Raw genomic sequence first — 18329 nt, 5'->3', positions numbered from 1 at the left:
ATTGATATTTTAATCTGACAGTCTTTAAGTCTGTGTGTGTGTGTGAGAGTGGATGTTTCTTCTAGCAATTATAAAAAAAACAAATTTCTTTGTCTTAAAGCTCACTACAGATTCTACAGATGTCTTCCAGTATCCATAATAGACTTTATTATAATTGAACTCTTGTTAAGTACCTCTTGCAAACTTAACTTGTGAAAGTGCAGCTTGATGGTGAGCTGTACTGATAACCTGTGAACACTGAAGGTGCTTAGAGAGCAGCCTTCCCAGCAGTTGTCGTGTCATCTCCCACTGCTTCTACTTGCAGGGTCTGTCTGCACTGAAAGTACCCCAGCCCCGGTCTCCATACCATTTCATCACACTACCACTGTACAACCACTAGAGGTCGGTAAAGCACCGTGGAGAGGACCGACACGCTTCACCAGCGAGGTGTGCCGCTTCACTGGTGGAAAACTCAGGAAAATATAAACATGAAGGCAGTGGTCAGTGTGCAGTCCATTAACAAACCAGCAACATGCTGTTAGAGGTGTTTAAAAAACCTCAACCACGCTGAACTTCTTAAAAAATATGCTTGTTCTTTAAAGACAAATGGCTTTAACTTTGGCTTCCCTGGCCCGATTTACAGCTGCGATGTACAATAACAAAAATACTAATGATGCAAATAATAATAATAATGAGAAGAATAATAAGAATATTAAAATTAATAATAGCACGAATAATGTGTCTCATATTTCTAGGTAATGTTTGAAAATAAAAGGCTATACCTTCATGAACTGACTAGGCGACTTCATATAAAACATGTCAAGCATTCAGCTCCCAGTGATTCCTCACAGCGTTCATAATAACAACGAAATCTGCATTCATGATCAGGCATATTCCGTGTTCTACAGCTGCTGGTGCTCTCACAGCTTTGACAACCCATTTTGTTCTGTAGTTTGTATTTTATTCCACGGACCCTTAAACTACCCGCACAAAAAATAAAGAAGAAAATAAAAAACCTCAAGCAGACTATATAGGCTATATAACAGACTGTAATAATAACAATAGTAGTAGTAATAATAATAGTAATAATAACACTACTAATAATAATAGTAATAATAATTCAGGTCTATCTCTATTTGTTTCCTTAAAAGACTATTTCATTTTTGACCTGAAGTCATAATAACCTAATATGAACATTTCCATCAAAACAGGAAAACAATACACAAAAAAATAAGATAAGCTATAAAAACGCATTCAAATACGTTATAAAACACAAACAGCATTCTTCAGGTTGAGGGCTGCATCTGTTCATTTCTAAGAGCCTCCTGAGTGTGACTCCCCGCGCTGTTTGTTCTTTGTGAGGGCCCTCGGTGCGCGGCCATGGCTGCTGATCCACGCACACGGCTGACAGCCTGCAGTCACAGGTAGCTCCTCCAACACACACCTGAGCAGCCAGCACCGAACAACACTGACACACAGCGACTCATCAGAGGCTCATTGAATTCTAAAGACTGTCAGTCTTCACGCAGTGTCCCGTAAACTGTAATACAGCGAAAGCTTGTTTGTGTCTCCGGTGTCTTCCAGACATCCCATCCAGCAGACATGAAGGGTGTCTTCAATCTGAAACTTTATCCTAATACAATCAGAAGAAAAACGAAAACGAGCAGGGCCGAATCTAGAGCGATTTCTCTCCAAAAATCCAGCCAGAAAACCAAAAACGGAAACAGAATTGAGAAATAAATGAGGCCGACTGACCAATTAAGATCGTGCTAAATATTTTCCGCGCGCACTGCAATGAAAATAGACTTTAATGGAGATAATTTGATGTTTGCGCAACATTGGTGTCCATAATTAAAAACAATCAGTACAGTATCAGTACAGGTACACAAACACCCCCCACCCCCCAAAAAAGAAATTCAGTTTGAACCTGTCACAGGCCGTAAATGCAAATAAGCAGGCTACCTTGAGTTTTTCTACTGGTCCAGATGAGTGTGTTAAATGTCCTGGAGATATGTGCGCGCGCGCATGTATGTGTGTGCGCGTGCGGGGGGCTCCTCTCTGGACGAATCCGTTCCGTGTTGCGCGTTCGAGTCCGCCTCTCCGCGCCCCTGCTTCCCATTGACGCACTTTTTAAGCGTCTTCCCCTTCTCCACCTTAAGGCGAGCAGCAGCGGCAGCGACCAATCACCATGCCATTACAGCCTTCAGAGGAAGCTGTTTATGGGACTGCAGCGCTAATTAGGCTCATGAACTAACAAATCTGCCTGCACGAACACGGCGAGGAAAACGATCACATCCATGGATTAGTCGGGGAGTAGTCGAGCACTTTTTATTTTGGCTTTCTCGACACTGCCGCCTTTTTCCCAACTTATTTACTGAGCAGAAACTTTCCCCCTTTCTTGGGTGTGGAGTATTTTTTAAGCGAGAGCGCCTACGACAACTTTAACTTAAACTGGGGAATCTGGACTATCAGACCATGTTTCAACCTACACCCAAGAGGTGTTTTACTATAGAGTCTTTAGTGGCGAAGGATAATCCTGTACCGGCGTCCCGCTCCGAGGAGCCCATCAGGCCAGCGGCTCTCAGCTATGCAAACTCCGGCCAGATGAACCCCTTTCTCAACGGCTTTCACTCCGGCGGCAGGGGCGTCTACTCTAATCCGGACTTGGTGTTTGCCGAGGCGGTCTCTCATCCGCCAAACTCCGCCGTCCCGGTGCATCCGGTGGCCCCGCCGCACGCTCTGGCCGCTCACCCGCTTTCATCCTCACACAGTCCGCACCCTCTTTTTGCCAGCCAGCAAAGGGACCCATCAACTTTCTACCCCTGGTTATTACACAGATATAGGTACTTGGGCCACAGATTTCAAGGTAAGTTATCGAAGTGCTTCGTCTGTCTGACTTTTACGCACGAAACATGCCGAGCGGCTGGAGAGTGGCTACTGATTTTTTTTTCCTGCCTCCATCAGTGCGGAGAGCAGCATGGAGAGGGAATTAAAAATATGGAAAGCTGTACCAGAGCAGGGTGTTTTTTTAATTCTCAGAGCAAAACAGGCATTTAAAGGATTGTTTCGCTCAAAAAATGTTCATGTCATGGATTTCCGCAGTTTAGAAGAAATAAATGAAAACCTCGAGTAAAATACTATTAATCGTAATTGTTGCCTTGCCTTCTATCGCTGTCTGCTGCTTGGAGCGTCTATTCGGGGCTTTAAAAGACCACTAGAAATTTTGACAGCTTTGTACATTGTTGGTCTTGCAGGATATATATCGCATATGGTCTTTATCCATGCGTAAAACGGAACCAAAGTATGTCGCTGCTCCGCAGTTTGCGCCGAGGCTTCTGTCACATTTTACCCAAAGACACATTTTTGGTTTTAAAGAAAAAAAAATAAAATAAAACGGTGCGGATGTTTCTGTGAGGAGCCTAATCCTGTTTTTTTTTTCCTCTTTTTTTTGTTCAAAGCTGACATGAGTCAAATTTAGGGTCATTTTAATTTTATTAACCAAGTTGACTTGACCTGCGGGATGTGTAGACTAGAAAATTCGTTTATTATTTTTTGGGCGTTTGGTTGCTCGTTTTATGGTTTTTTTATACTCGTGTTTATTATTATTATTATTGTTATATTTTCGGACAACTTAAGGCAACATTAGCATATTTTAAATGAGTTTATTCAAAATGAATTTCTAAAGTGCTTTTGGGCTGCTGTTTATTTAAACGTCTTCATGCTGCTTATATTTTACCTGAGATTTTGTTTACAAAGGCTGTTTTTGAGCTAATTTAATTAGGCCCAGGATTATACCTCAGCTGTTTGTGGCTTTCTTCTTCCCCTCATACGGAGGTTTTACAAATGTTCGATGAAGAAAGTCAACAAGGAGAAATAATGTAGGTTTTCGATAAACATTGTTCTGTCCCTGACTGATGTCCAGTTTGTCTCCAGACATTATTATGAAATATTTCCAGCCTCTCGCTCCGTTGCTGTGCGCAGGCCTGCTGTTTCTTACCAAACCGATAATATCTTGTGAAATGAAATGAAAAGGGAAGAAAATGACCATGATTTTCTGCTCGTTTCCAGGTAATGAAACGAGTCCAGAGAGCTTCCTTTTGCACAACGCGCTGGCCAGAAAGCCCAAAAGAATCCGGACAGCTTTTTCACCCTCGCAGCTCCTGCGGCTCGAACACGCGTTTGAGAAAAACCATTACGTGGTGGGAGCAGAAAGAAAACAGCTCGCCCACAGCCTTAGCCTCACAGAAACTCAGGTAAGAAGCATCTCCTCTCCATTAAACTTCACATCCCGTCTTTTTCCTCTCACCTGGACAGCGCGCTCGTTTTGTTTTGAAATGTACACCTCGTGCCTCTTTATGCGTGCCATGCTCTGGCTCTGAGAACAGGCCTGCTTTCACTCTGCAGTTATTTTTTATTGTTACTATAAAAAGATATTTCTCACATTATGGCTGATGGAGTGGGCTATGTGCAGTATTTTTTTTTTTTTCTTCGTGCGTCTGCAGCTTTTTTTAAAAACAGGCCGCTGTGAAATGAATGCATGCTAATGAATGATAATAAAGAGGAGACATCTAGTTATCAAAACAAGCATTTTGAATAATCAGCTCCCAAATTGTGTCTACACACCAGGGTCCATAAATGCATGTTGTCAATCGAGGACAGAGGCTGTATTCTGCTGGATCAAATCCACTGTCATTGTATAGGCCTAACCTCATTTCAGGAGGGGTTGAATTACTTTGTTTTGGGGGGAGAATGTTGCCTTTCAAAATGGAGGGCAAATTAACCAGTTAACCATTTTATGGGATAGGCGATACAAAGAGCGAGGCGGGTTCAGTGAATTCCCTCTGCCATATTTAAGATGCTGTTTGAGCCCATCAGCCGCTGGCTTTTGTCCGCTGTGTCTCCTTTGGACGGCGGGGCCTTTGGAGGAACTGAAGGGAGAAATGAACCGTCACCTACTTCAATTAGCCCACTGAAGGCTTATTAAATGCACCTCAGTTGCCATTTAAGCGCTAAAAAGGGCTGCGGAGCGACAAAGCGAGGGCAGACAATTTATCGATTTAGATGTTGTTAATTCCCCACGGTACCGTTTAACAGAGCTGAGTCGATTTAGGGGAGTGTGTGAAAGTGTATGTTAAATATGTGGCATGGATGTGGATCCCTTTCTTTCTTTCTGCATGCACATGTTGGCTTGGACATGTTTATAGTTCGAGAAAAATCCTCTGACCTACTTTAGATGAGGCGTCAAAGTTTTTCCAGACATCAGATGTTTGTGAGGCTTTAAATAAATTTATTTTTTGTTTATTCCAGCTCTTGGCATTTACTTTATTTCCGTTTTTTTTAAATCTTGGGGGGCTTATTGCGGGATGTCATGGGTGATAATTCGTAGCGTTTTATTTTAAAAATTGAGCGGACTGACCTTTTATGAGCCGAGTTCACCTTTTGTGCGTTAAATTAATATTAGATATTGGAGGAGCACTTGTTATTGTGTGATTTTGTCATTTCAAGATTGAGCTCTGTGTATTGTGGTGATTGTTTGCTGTATGATCACCAACTGCAGGTCACAGTTTGCCTTTTTATTTCCACTGCGCCGCTGCCTGCCTGTATTTAGCACTGCTATCCAAACAATGTGTCCCTTTTACGCGTGGCTTTGCGCACTGGCCAATCGCGGTTTATCTCGTGACACTGATCCAGGTTTTTTTCCCCTTTCTTTCTCTTTTTACTCCCCCTCCAGGTAAAAGTGTGGTTCCAGAATCGGAGGACGAAGTTCAAGCGACAGAAGTTGGAGGAGGAGGGCTCCGAGTCTCAGCAGAAGAAGAAAGGATCGCATCACATAAACCGGTGGAGACTGGCGACGAAACAGGCGAGCCCAGAGGAAATTGATGTCACTTCGGACGATTAAAAAAAACTATTTAGGCGTCTGATTGAAGGAGGACATGGATCAAGGATGCCGTGTAGAGACAGTGAGAGGGTAAAAAGCCAATGTCACATTTCATATCTCCGGAGATCGGCAGCTGAGGGTGAGAGAAACCCGACTGGTGGCACTGCTGTCACCGTGTGGGTCTGTCAGTCCAAATGACCCAGGAAAATGTGACTGACAGCGTCTCAGTCCGCCTACCTGAACCCTTCCACGCACCAACCACCACCACTACAATCTCCCATCCACCACCACCTAATTTTCTTCTCCAATTCACATTGGACGTTTGCACTTCAGAAGGTTTTTTAAAAACAGCAACAAAACAAAACGTTTCAACCCAAGATACCAAAACACCAAACTGCTTTTGTAAAACTTGAATTGCATGGTATAGTTTTTTCCTGGTAGTTGTTTTAATTTGACAAGTTTTCTCAACCCAAGAAGAAGAAGATAAAAAAAAAGAATCGATTTTGTTTTTCCACTCTATTTTCAAACTGAGAGATGTCGTGCTTCTTCCTTTTTACAAAGTGTGCAGTCTTTAATTCATGATTCTCGTGTAAAAGTGATTGTGAAAACATATGAAGTAGCGGTGCTGCGTTCTAGTGTTTTTTTTTTTTAAAGAAAAGAGAGCAAAAATTCGACTTAAAAAAAAAAACCTTTCTAAAAAGTGAATCAGACCACAGATCAAGTACTTAAAGGGAAGGTATCAGGACATTCCTTTAACCTAAAGCTTTACCAATGTGTCGCTGTGGCCCCATGCAGCCTTCTGTCAGGACTTGACCCTCCAGTGAAAGTTGCCACGAAGGACTAAATGCAAGAATTGAAAAGAAAAAAAAAAAAAAAAAAATACAAAAAAAACCAAACAAACTTCAAGCACTGAGCGTATTCCATGTACAGAAATGCTAAAAGTTAATGTTTCTGTTAAACCCTCTTTTACAGAATGTAAATAATTTTTGTGTTTGTGTTAAGTTTGCTACAATTTTAACACAAAGTATACTTCCAAGAAGTATGTAATTGTCAATATTTTGTCAATAAAGTTTTATCAATATGTTGCGCGCAGTAAAAGTAGAGGCTTTTGATTATACAGAGCGGCTGAATGGCGGCCGAGCATCTTTATTCTTAAAGAGAATAATATGGAGTTAGCGCACAGTGAGGGTTGCTGATGTGGCGTCAGGACAGCAGAGTTTCATTTAAAACACACACAGAGAGAAAAGCTGCAGCCTGTAATTTGTTGTCTTCAGCTCTGCATTTGTTCCTCAGTCTGATATAGACGGCATTAGTTTTATTTTTGAGGGGCTGCAGCGTCTGCTCCGCTCCAGCTACAAAGAGTCCCTGCAAGCTTTTGTGAAAGTGCAAATCAGTTTAGGCAATTATCATGCGAGTAATATGAGGGGGAAAGGGGATGCATTGCCCAGTGGTCCACTTTAATCTCTTAATCCACGGATCCAAGGGGGCTTGGTTGGACATAATTTAGTACAATCTGACTACCCCTCACGACGCGATAAGGGAAGGTTGCAATGTGCCGCAAAATGGGATCTTTGTCTAAAATCTTGTCTTGTAGGCTCCATCATGCTGCAAGCTGCTGAAACATTACAGGGTTTCTTTAAGAGCCTGTAGGCTAAACTAAAAAAAAAGATGCTATTTACTGCAGGAAATGAATCCTTGTTTACACACAAACAAACCAACAGCAAAACAATGCGTTTAAAAAACAGACACATTTTATTCTCCTTTCTTCTTTCTCGCGGATATTTAAGGCCAACTTCAGTGTTTTTGGTGCAAGGTGCATGTGTTTGTTTAATTGTTTCGTAAAGTAAAAAGAGCTGTTTTTGTGGTTTGGGTTGGGGGGGGCGTGCCATATAGGGAATTCTTAATCGGCCCATAGATTATAACAGCAATAAAAATCTTTAGAGAATACCATTAGCTTTGAAAAAAAAAAAAAAAACCTAAAAGCTTTATTACAAACCCAGCTTTGAAATAGGGGGGATTAGAGGACTGAAAGGGTCCCACAATAGTTAGAAGAAAAGGTTTCATGCTAATGAGGTTAATGCCCTTTGTATCTCCGGACTCCACAACTTCATTACTCCTATCTCGGGCAACACCGAGCGGCTCAGAGCTTCACAATCCACTCGAGCTTTTCCCTACCCTGCCTCTAAAGAAGGATTTGATAGCAGTCCTGTTCAAACTAGATAATTATATCTTTTCAAGTTGGAATTAAGATAAAGAAAGTGCAGTGGAGGCGGTGAGCCTTGATCCGCCGCAAACAAATTTGGCGCACTCTCCCCCCCTCTGTGCGCCTGTATGGACGCACAGGAGACAGGACAGGCTTCTCATTAGAGCCTGGCACCATTTGATTCATTTAAACGCGTTTGAACTGAACCTGCGAACACTTCTCCCCGTTTTAATTTGTTGTTATTATTATTATTTTATCAGATTGAACGGCAAAATTTAAAACCCAAATTTAGCAAACGAACTGCACGCTCACCTGGCCGGCTGACGTCATTCCAATGAAATGGCAAATGAGTCCTTATTCTGAAGCACCCATCAAAAAACTGAAATAAGAAAAAAACGGTGTAGGTAGGCGTTTTAGAAATAATAACAGCAATAATAATAATAATAAAATTACATGGCGCCTGTAAGTTGTAAAGCTTGGCTAATATTTAAGACATTTTTTTTGCGTCTTATAAAAAAAACAACGCGCCTTTCTTTTCAGATCGTGGCGCTTATTAAAGGGCGATTAAGCGCAATTTGAGACTAGGTCACATGAATATAATTGGTTTGGGCAGAATTCAAACTGTGTGTGTGTGTGTGTGTGTGTGTGTGTGTGTGTGTGTGTGTGTGTGTGCGTATTATGATGTGAAGTGGGCCCTCACATATCACATCCCTCTTCCACACGCTCGTGCTGTGCGTTAAGGGCCAGCTGTGGGGACCTTTGGTGACCCGCTTATCTAAACCTAAGCTGCTCCGCGCCGTCCAGGGGCCAAACTCTCCATAAACCATCACAGCTCCGCAACAGTTTGATTGTTCCTTGAATATTCACCACCGAGCCAGTTTTGGACATTTTGGACCCGAGCCGCGCTGCATGAAACATTTAGTCTGCGACATGAAATGATTATCCGTCATTGAAAAGAGTAGTCGGTCCTATCAAGTGACCCCACTGACCCAAAACCTCTAATCTGCAATTAGTAGGTATAATTACGCCCGCTGACACCGCTAATGTGAGCAGAGGCTGAGGGAGGGGATAGGCGGAAGACAGGCTCCGTACTAGTGCTGAAAGTCAATAATTGATCGAGCTGAAGGCTCTTAAGTTGGGAGAAGTGGCCTCTGAAAGGACGGCTTTGGACGGTTTGTCCACATGTCTCTGGACGGACCTTTCTCGTTTTATTTCATCTCGTCAGGGGTAAATAAACTCTGCCGAGGTGGCACCTGTAGGCCGACCGTGCCACAAAAAAAAAACGACGTCAGGACTAACTTGATCTGTCCTGTTTCACAAATTGCCTCTGAAATCGATCCTTGAAACGAGAGAATGAACCCTGCACAATTCCCTTGGCCTTGACATAAGGTGCAGCGATAAATATACAGGACTAATGAGCAATTACCATACAATCACCCTTCAAATAGCTTACATAATAATAAATTAAACATCGGAGCCTCGGATTCAGTTTCTGTCTTTATTATTAATAACGAGGGAGGGGCGTTTGCAGCCATGATGTGCTCTGATGATTATGTTTTCCAAACGCAGCAACTTCCATCCCTCGCCATCGGGTACACTCAGCGCTTATTGACGCAGACTCTCTGCTGGCTGGAACACATCTGCGCAAAAATCATTTGATCCACGTCGCTTTTTTTATGGTTATACATTTGAATGTATTCTAATTTAGATTTTAGATGGAGATGCGGCGTTCAAATGTAGGATTACACACCCACAGACACTCACACAGCGGTCCTGAACGCAGCATAGCCTGTTCACAGCGGCCTGCTGCGTTCAATGACAGAAATCGTTCGTGTTCAAGGCTAAAATCTTTAACTTAATTGCGTTAGATACTATATATTGTCTAGAATCAACTAAAATCCCATTTTTAAGTAAAAAAATGACAAATGATGGCAGTGATGTGTAAAGTTACATTTGAATGTAATTTGTTTTGCTGTCCCTGGTCTGATTCGCCTGCTAAATGCCCCCTTTTATTTCTTTTTCTAGTCTCTTCATCACAATTAATTAATTGAGAGCAGGGTTACAGCTTGTAGACCCACACACTAAGAGCCTGGCACCAAAACATGATACTTAATAGATGAACAAACCGGGAGCCACATTACAAGCTTCCCTCACAGACCCATGCAGAGTTTCACTCAGTAGGTCGAGGTGCCCACGTTCACTGAGGTCACCACGCAGACAACAGACGACCGGGAGAAGTCACAGACCTACAAGCAACAAATAACCATTTCAAGATGAAATATTCATCGAGAGCTGCGATTCAGAAACACTGAACTGTTTTCCACCTGCACAGACGCCTCTTTCTCCTTCTGTCAGGCTTCCTCTTGGCCTCCGTCCCACAATGCCCTGCGCTGTCCGCAGACACCTCCAGCATCTGCCTGAACTCCGCCTGCTCTGAGCAGAAGCAACGCTGCACAGGCACAGCTCAGTGCGGGAAGCCTCAGACAGTTTTAGGCCTTTATTAGCTGTTTTTTCCTCTTCTTATTTTCATGGGCTGCAACAGTAAACATCTCTTTTCGGTGCATTAATATGCTTAGGAATGGCTGCTAGCCCATACATTCTTATGGTTTATTTTCCTTAATGATAGAGGGAATCTGGGCTGTAATGTGATGCAGTTTCATTTGCATATAAGTGTTTCCCACACATCCACCAGTTCTGAAGAGAGCAATTGTCGACCCCCTGTCCGCCGAAGTTCCAAACTCCAAACATTTTATAGGTCGTATCTACAACTAGCATTCCCCTCAGTGCACTAATGTGTAACATATGGCGGACTGTACACCTGATAAAATACCTCAGGGGCCCTGCAGTTTGGAAAATCCTCAATTCGCTCCCTAAATAAAACAAACAATGGCCTCACTAAATATATCACATGTGCCTGCTGAACTATTTTGTGTCTCTTGACCTGCGAGTCCCCTCCCACATCATCAGCCCTGATCCAGTCTGCCGGTGCCATGGCACAACAAGCAGGTACTTTTGAAAATAATACCACCGGTTTTAGAAGCTCCTGTTTTTACCTGCTGCAGGCGAAACAGGTTGTAGGAGTGCGGCTTGTTGAAGCCGCTCTCGCGTCTGGCCGTGTTAAAACCCACATGAAGGCTGCTAATTCTTCTGTCCCTGTGTTGTGTCACTGCATGTCAGGATATGATCACATTCAATGAAATTAGCTCACATCTAAAACTGGAGTGTTAGTCCGCTTCTCTTCAGCTGCTTCATCTCTGTGAAAGTGCTGTAAATGTGGCTGCAATTAGAGCTGAAATATAATAGAGCTGCTAGCGTGTGGGTTATTGAACAGACAGGTGAAATTGTGGGCACCTGTTCTTCTGTCCCTGCTTTGCAACCGTCTGAGCCTCGCTGTGTCTCCCCCTCTTGGTAGCCGGGAGGGAGAAAAATCTACCCCCCAAAAAACATGAAATATCAAGTTTCTGTTGGCTGAGTCTGACGGCAGTTGAGTGCTTAGTGTCTGGAAAGTGAGGCAGCATCAAACGCTAGTGTTGGACTTTTTGGAGAGGGGCTTCTGTGCACTCAGATGGTGGACGGTGCATCGCTTTTCCTTATTCTTTCTTGACATGAGAGTCACCTGAGCCAGTGACACATATTTAAAATGTAATTGTAGATCTCTGGATTTTTCATGAAGTGCTTTAAAATAGACTTGTGTTGACTAAGTGAAACATAAAACAAACCCCACACCAGTAAACACTATATTCATTTCCCAGCCTCACATATGTATTATACATAACAGAACTACAGAAGCTTTATGACTGCATGATTTTGCAGAAAACTTGTTTGCAAACCTCTTTTAAAAATGCTTAAGTACATAAATGTTTTTTCATAATTTAGTAAAAATTACAACAGCTTGCACAGCTGGCGGACCTGTACATATATTTGCATATATTTTTTTAATGTTTATTTAGAGGGACAAATATGGACCAATGGCCCATACCAGAGCATTTATAGCCTAAGTTAGTTTGCAATGCCAACACTCTGGATGGGCCTTTAAAATACACAAAACTCAGCATGAAAACGCACCAAAAAAAGCTGTGGGATACACAAGCAAAACACAAACACAAACAATGACTGGATAACTGGATACATAGAAGTATTATGTGAAGTTAAAAAACACTTGGTTGACTGCATGCACCATTATGTGGTGCTATTTCGCCATTTTAACTTTCCATAGACAAAAAAATTCAAAACAGTACCAATGACAACAACAATGAAGGAACAAGAAGATTGGTGATCATCTAAAAATGTATTTCATACATGTTTTTTGTACTGATGTGTGTACTGATGGAAAACATGGGATTTCTCAATGACTACGCTGAGAGTGAAAAAAGGCTGCGACACTGCAGGAACAAAGGTTCAAAGTGAAAGTAGCTCATTGCATAAATATGTGAACCTTTAAACTTTAAACTGAACTAAATTTAAAAAACAACTTGCACAAATTAAAAATATTCACTCGCGCTTTAGATGATTATCAATTTTTGCATTTGGATTAGACAACGACTCCCTGTATAAACTCACAAATAACTCTGAGTATAACCAGAGCACTTTGTTCTCTGTGAGGCCAAATTCATAACAGACAGCATTCACAGCACACAAGCAGGGATTTCTTAACACTCCTGGTAATTGGTGACGTTTCAGCCTCTCCGCAGCTTCACGCAGCGTCTTCATGAATGCTGACCCAACTCTTCAGCCAACTCTCGTTAGCTTTTCATACATCACTGAGGTTATTTGTGGCGTCGATGTGAAGCCGTGCCAACTGTCTGGTCAGTGCTGTCATAATACCCCCCTCCCCCCCTCACAACAGACACTTGAAGTTGGTTTCAAAATGACTAATATTCACAAACAATATTTCCTGCGGGGGTTGTGTGTGTGTGTGTGTCTCTTGTATGTGTGCATATGAATGTGTGGGTAGGCGGCGGGTGTCTCTGCATTCTCTGCTCTGCCGAGTGGAAAAATGCTGTTCGACAAAATAGTCTGTGGGTTTGCTTCGAGACATGGGATGTCCTGGGTTGTGGCTGCAAACATTTTGATTGTACATTCAGCACAAACACCTAACTAAAGAAGTGGTTTTGTCTCATAGGCCTGTGGACTGAAGACAGCAGAGATGAAGCACGGGTTGGATGCAAAACATGGAAGTAATATACAGATTGGAAAAAGTAAGAGATGTGTTACGTCTTTCCTCTGGTGGCAGATGTTCTTGGATTGCCTGTCATAAAAAAAAAAAGCGCAGCCATGTGTTCGAAATGTGTTACAGGGGAAAAATACAGTGTGCTGATGTGTCTGACATCTAAACACTGACATGCAGAAAGAGAAGAAGAGGCGTTTAGTTATTTGTTCTGAGCATAAACGTGGGCTTTCAGTATGGCTGCTCGCAGACTTGGAGCATTGCTTGACAGGCGGCGTAAATGATTGGTAGTAGTAATTCAGGTTGTGACATCTATTATGGGCCAGTGAACACCTTAACACCTCCACAGAGAAACTAACCCAAATTATACTTGCTAATCATTCACTCTCATTCACTCATAATGTTCTTCCTCCACACCGCAGAGCTTAGCCATTGAAGGAGAGGGATGCTAACAGTTGTCTAACGATCTCAAGTGGAGTTTCGGAGCGCCGCCTTCTAATTAATAACAAGCATAACTTCTTGCGGAGGGTTTATGTAAGCTTAAGGTGAAATAATTACTCCTCCAGCAGCAGCCGCATTCCTCGCACACCGAGAGACTTTGAAGTTCGACCGGCGATGGTTGGGAACTCTCCAACATCGATGGTTGTGCAGCACTCCATTATGCATTAGCAGCAACTGAGAAGTACTCTGCTTCACCTGGCTCTAACTGGTGGTAATGCTCGCTGGTTAAAGTGCTGTCTACCATATAATTGCATGCAGTGTGAACATATGAACTCTAAATGCATGCAACCCAGAGAAATGACTGGCAGGTGACTTTGATGCCACGTGACGTGTGACGATCTGCACTCGTGTGCATCACTTTCTCAGCAATAAGAAGGAACAGGTGCATCACTGAGTGTAGAATATATAAACGAGGTAATGGTCATATATGTCTTTTCAAGTCCAATTACTGCAAGAGCCAAAGCCACTGCACATGGTCTTGTTACAGCTTTTGTCCTCCCCTCCCCCCACGGGCAGCGCTATGTGTTTATAAGTGAGGTATAATGGTAGCAGGGTGTGTAAGTGCTGCAGGTTATTTTGTATTTGGAGGTGAGGACATGGCAAATCAGACCACTTCACACATGAAAGGCAGTAGTAGGTCCATTTAATTCTCTGTGCCTCTCCTACCCTGGATCTCACTGTCCTTTTAGGGGGACTCCAGAGGCTAGTTAAAAGGTGTCTGATTCTCACCATGAATCTAATTAGATCTCTGACTGAGGTCTTAACATCTCCTTTAAAAAAAAAAAAAGAGAAAAAAAAAAGCAAAGCATGGAGGAACAAGGTGCTAAAGCCCCTACCCCTCGCCTCCACTGCACCTTGGCCCGAGCTGTCCCCTGCTCCCTCCTTTTCTGGAGAAAAACAAAGTCCTGCAGGCTAATGAAGTTTGTAATTAAGGAGATTCTGTCAGGCTGAATGAGTAATTAGGACGTGGTTTCTCAGGGGTGTTAATGGTGGTCAGACGGAGCACAGGCTGCATGTATGGCCAAAGAGAGCACCCTTTCATACCTCGACAGGAGACGAAAGGGAAAGAGGAGGGCTGGTTTTTCATTCGGTTCAGCTCTGTTTCCTCTCAGAGAGATGGTACATTTTATTTGCTGTATTAGAAAATGTATGTTTAAGCTTTTACAATGTCATTTAAAATCATAAACAAACGCTGGGAGAGGGATAACTGCAAAAGATGTCTCTCTTGCTTATTGCTTCCAGATTATCATGTTTACCTATGACTATGGGAAACACTCCAGCATTTGCTAGCCCACTAATTTGCTATAGATTTCTGATGTGTTGTGAAATCAGATATAATTTGAGGGAAATGGCTGCGGGACAGGACCACGCTCTGTTCTCGGTGAAGACATCTCCGTTCTAATTATCACATTTACTTCAGATTGGTTGACTGTGCTGCTGATAAAGAAAGTTCACCTGGCCTCAATTAACTATATTTATCTCAGATTATCCCTCCATGAGATTTCTGCTCTGGCAAAAAGATTAGCGTTATTAAGAGTCGCATATGCAGGATGAATACATTTTCAGACAAAGTGACATCTCTTAAGGATGAGAAATTAAATCAATGAAATGGGAATCAAAAGGAAGTCGCCGCGTGTTCTTGGGATTCCGGCAGCACCCGTTTTTTTTTTTTTTTCTCCTTCAGCTGTAATATCACAGTTTACATCCACTGATATGCTCTTTTCATTTGAACAACAAATTGAAAATTAAATTTGATAATTGTTTAACTCCTATCTGAAGTTATCTGGAATCAAATTTGTTCACCTAAACATGGAAGAACAGTGGTGAGATTTACTTAAATTTGCTGTTTGGCTTTGCAGTGATCTGGCACATATGAAGATGTACAGCTGGTGTGTTCAAAGACTAATACAGAGCACATTATTACGGTCCTCTTAAAGCGGGGACGCCCACACAACAGATAGGGACAGATTAGTGTGTTTACACACTGATGTCTTTGACAGATACAGTAGAGAGAGTCTCTCCAGAGGTGGATCTCTTTGATCTGGGGTTAACCTCTACATTCTCTAAAATCATTTACACTGTTTAGACTGGGAAGTGTCCTGCTGCGAGGCACAACACCTGGGCTTTGAACCCATGACCTCACATCTGAGTGCTCTGCTGAAGCCCTTGCTGCCTCCCGGTCAGCTGGAGGATCAGCGTGGACAGACAGGCCCAGAACTCTTCATTTCCTGTTTCGCCTGCCGCAAACCCTTGCCAAACGACAAAAAAAGACGAAAAAAAAAAGAAGCTACCTGTGTTTCAGGTAAAACAATCAACATAACCAAGGTATGAACTCCGTGAGGACAAGTCGTGTTTTCACTGCAAATTCACAAACCAGTTTTGGAAGAACAGGGCTGGAGGGAAAACAGAGAACAAGGGGAGGTTTTAGTAATGTTCACTTCATAGCTTCTTATGGGTTTTTTTTTTTTTGACTCAATTAAACACAAGCGAAGAGATTTTAAAGTAATATTGCTCTTCACAGTGTTTCCCTTTTAAAGCTAGTTCATGTTTTCTCAGGGTTGCTCCCACAGACAAAGCTGGACAAGACAGACCTGAGTTGCAGACTCATTACAGGTTAAATAGAACAGGTGTTTGTCAGCTCCAGGCAGACCTACGTGCATGAGGCCTTTTCATGTCGGCTACTTCCTCACACATTAGTCTTCAGCCAAATTGCTCTGAGTTGAAGCTTTGCCCAGCCCATCCCTCATCGTCCAACCTGACCTCTCTCCCCTCTGTGCTGCAGGCAGGGCTGGAGATAAAAAAGCTGAAAAACGGCTCTAGGAATCCTAAATATTAGTGGTTGTAAATCAGCCCCCAGTGGCCTATGAATAGCAATTATCTTTTTTGCACTAATAAATCCCCCCAGTCACAGATAAGATGGTTTCCCTTCCTAACCTGCAGTAAAAACAGCGAAGTATTGAGCAAGTAAAAATGGGAGGGGTACAGCAAATAAATGAGGGCTCTTTAGCTGTGGATTACACTCAGTCATAAGAGGAAATATGTAGTCTTTTGTGCTGGTGGTACACAGTATATCATATATGAACAGCATGTATGAGAGAAACGGCACATGATCACAGGACTTCGGGAATTCAGATGATATCAAGAAGCAAGCCAGAGCTCTTATCAGCCTTATCAATACCTGCTAAACATGATTCACTTCAGTGCACAGTGACTTTCGGCCGCCAGAAGTGCTGAGATTTCTTCAAAATGTCACCGGAGGCGGGAGTGGAGGCAATGTGGTGAATGATAGCAAGGTCGTATTGATCTGATAGGAACATTCTTTGATTTTTATCTGGTCAGTAAGGTTTAGCTTTTGTGGAAAGCTACTCTCAACCGATTAAAATGACCAGCCTTCAACCAGAACCACAAACTAACTTCCCGTCTCCTCTGCTTGCCGTTACCACTGAGAATAAGTTCACTGTACCTCTGCACTCCACTGGGACTTACACGACTTAATGGTCATCATCTAAATAAGAGAAAAACACAGCAATCAGCAGCTGTGGGGCTTTTTTCTCCCTCTATAAGGTGACTGAACCCTTATTCCATGTAAAGACTGAAGTTAACCTCATTAAGCGCGCTCTCACACTAGATACATAATTATCCCTGAGAGGATAGCCAGTGCTAATACAAATTAGAAAGATAATTAAGCTACTGAGACTGGCCGTTGCATCTCCCAGAGCATTGGACCCATAGAACCATTATGGTGAATTAGAGCCTTTGTTTACAGTCACAACAAGAGCCTTTTACCAGTGGCCATGTTTGTCAGAAGTCCCGTATAACCTGGGTTCAAGTTTACGTCACTTAGTCACTTGTGATACTTCGGTTCGGGAGCATACCTCGCACAGGTGTTTGAGTAATAATGGCAGAAGAGACATAAGATGATGTGAATTCCTTTGTTTCCAGCGTGAGGCAGGGCGACTTAACGACGCCCCACCTTGCTGAAAGCAAAGAACCCTAAGTCCGTTTGAGAGAAGAGCCTTTGGGCGATCATAAAAATTCAATCTAAGTGACAGTTTACCTCTGTAGTGTGCCATGCATCTGGTCTTCTCTGTAACAAGGCAGTTTAGTGGCCTGAAAAGTCTTACCTCCACTCGAAGGACTCTCAAATGCCTCCTCAAGCTAGAAGAAACATTTCTCTCTTTGCCTTTGCAAAAACGCTCAGTCAAACAGGAACAATAAATCTGGCTGATTTCTACATTCCTCTTTAGATCATATGATACCTGAGTAAAAACTCAAACTGCTCCAGTCTGTGCACAACAAACATACATGTGCGCCGCTCAATCTGGTCTCTCTGCAGCGTCATGATTAGATCAGGGCTGGACTTTTTGGTGAAAATATGTCAAGAGAAAAAGATAAGTACACACAGCTGGATGCATTTTAGAGAGCAATTCCCTTTTGTCATAGGAAGAGCACACACTGTGTAAGGCCTAAATGAAAATGCTGTTGCATTTGAGTGCTCCATAGCAATTGTGGGGAAATTGTTGCACAGACTTCAGCTATACTTTAAAAATGCAGCACTACAGCTTGTGATGTTGAAAAAGTTTTGGCCGTGCACAGAGGCG

The 18329-nt window shown here is 42.6% G+C and overlaps 1 protein-coding gene across 2 annotated transcripts; it reads left to right on the top strand.

The window, feature by feature from the left end:
* Positions 1-2135: 2135 nt before the first annotated feature.
* Positions 2136-6505, top strand: emx2 (empty spiracles homeobox 2). 2 transcript variants are annotated; one of them, XM_076743132.1, is made up of 3 exons: positions 2136-2845; positions 4048-4232; positions 5711-6505. In XM_076743132.1, exons 1-3 carry the CDS (start codon positions 2455-2457, stop codon positions 5876-5878), a joined length of 744 nt encoding a protein of 247 aa, XP_076599247.1. In that variant the 5' UTR covers positions 2136-2454; the 3' UTR covers positions 5879-6505. The 2 variants fall into 2 exon arrangements, with proteins under 2 accessions (XP_076599247.1, XP_076599249.1); XM_076743134.1 differs by lacking the exon at positions 4048-4232 and having other exon boundaries at positions 2334-2845; positions 5711-5991.
* Positions 6506-18329: the final 11824 nt, after the last annotated feature.

This window comes from Chaetodon auriga, chromosome 11 (genome assembly GCF_051107435.1).
Source record: "Chaetodon auriga isolate fChaAug3 chromosome 11, fChaAug3.hap1, whole genome shotgun sequence".
Classification (NCBI taxonomy): Eukaryota; Metazoa; Chordata; class Actinopteri; order Chaetodontiformes; family Chaetodontidae; genus Chaetodon; species Chaetodon auriga.
This window is presented reverse-complemented; position numbering and strand designations above follow the sequence as displayed.

Excerpts from the sequence above, each read along its gene's own strand:
- emx2 (XM_076743132.1), top strand. The coding sequence starts at position 2,455 with ATGTTTCAACCTACACCCAAGAGGTGTTTTACTATAGAGTCTTTAGTG. Across the intron at positions 2,846-4,047 it reads CTTGGGCCACAGATTTCAAG|GTAATGAAACGAGTCCAGAG; the intron begins GTAAGTTATCGA and ends GCTCGTTTCCAG. Across the intron at positions 4,233-5,710 it reads TTAGCCTCACAGAAACTCAG|GTAAAAGTGTGGTTCCAGAA; the intron begins GTAAGAAGCATC and ends CTCCCCCTCCAG.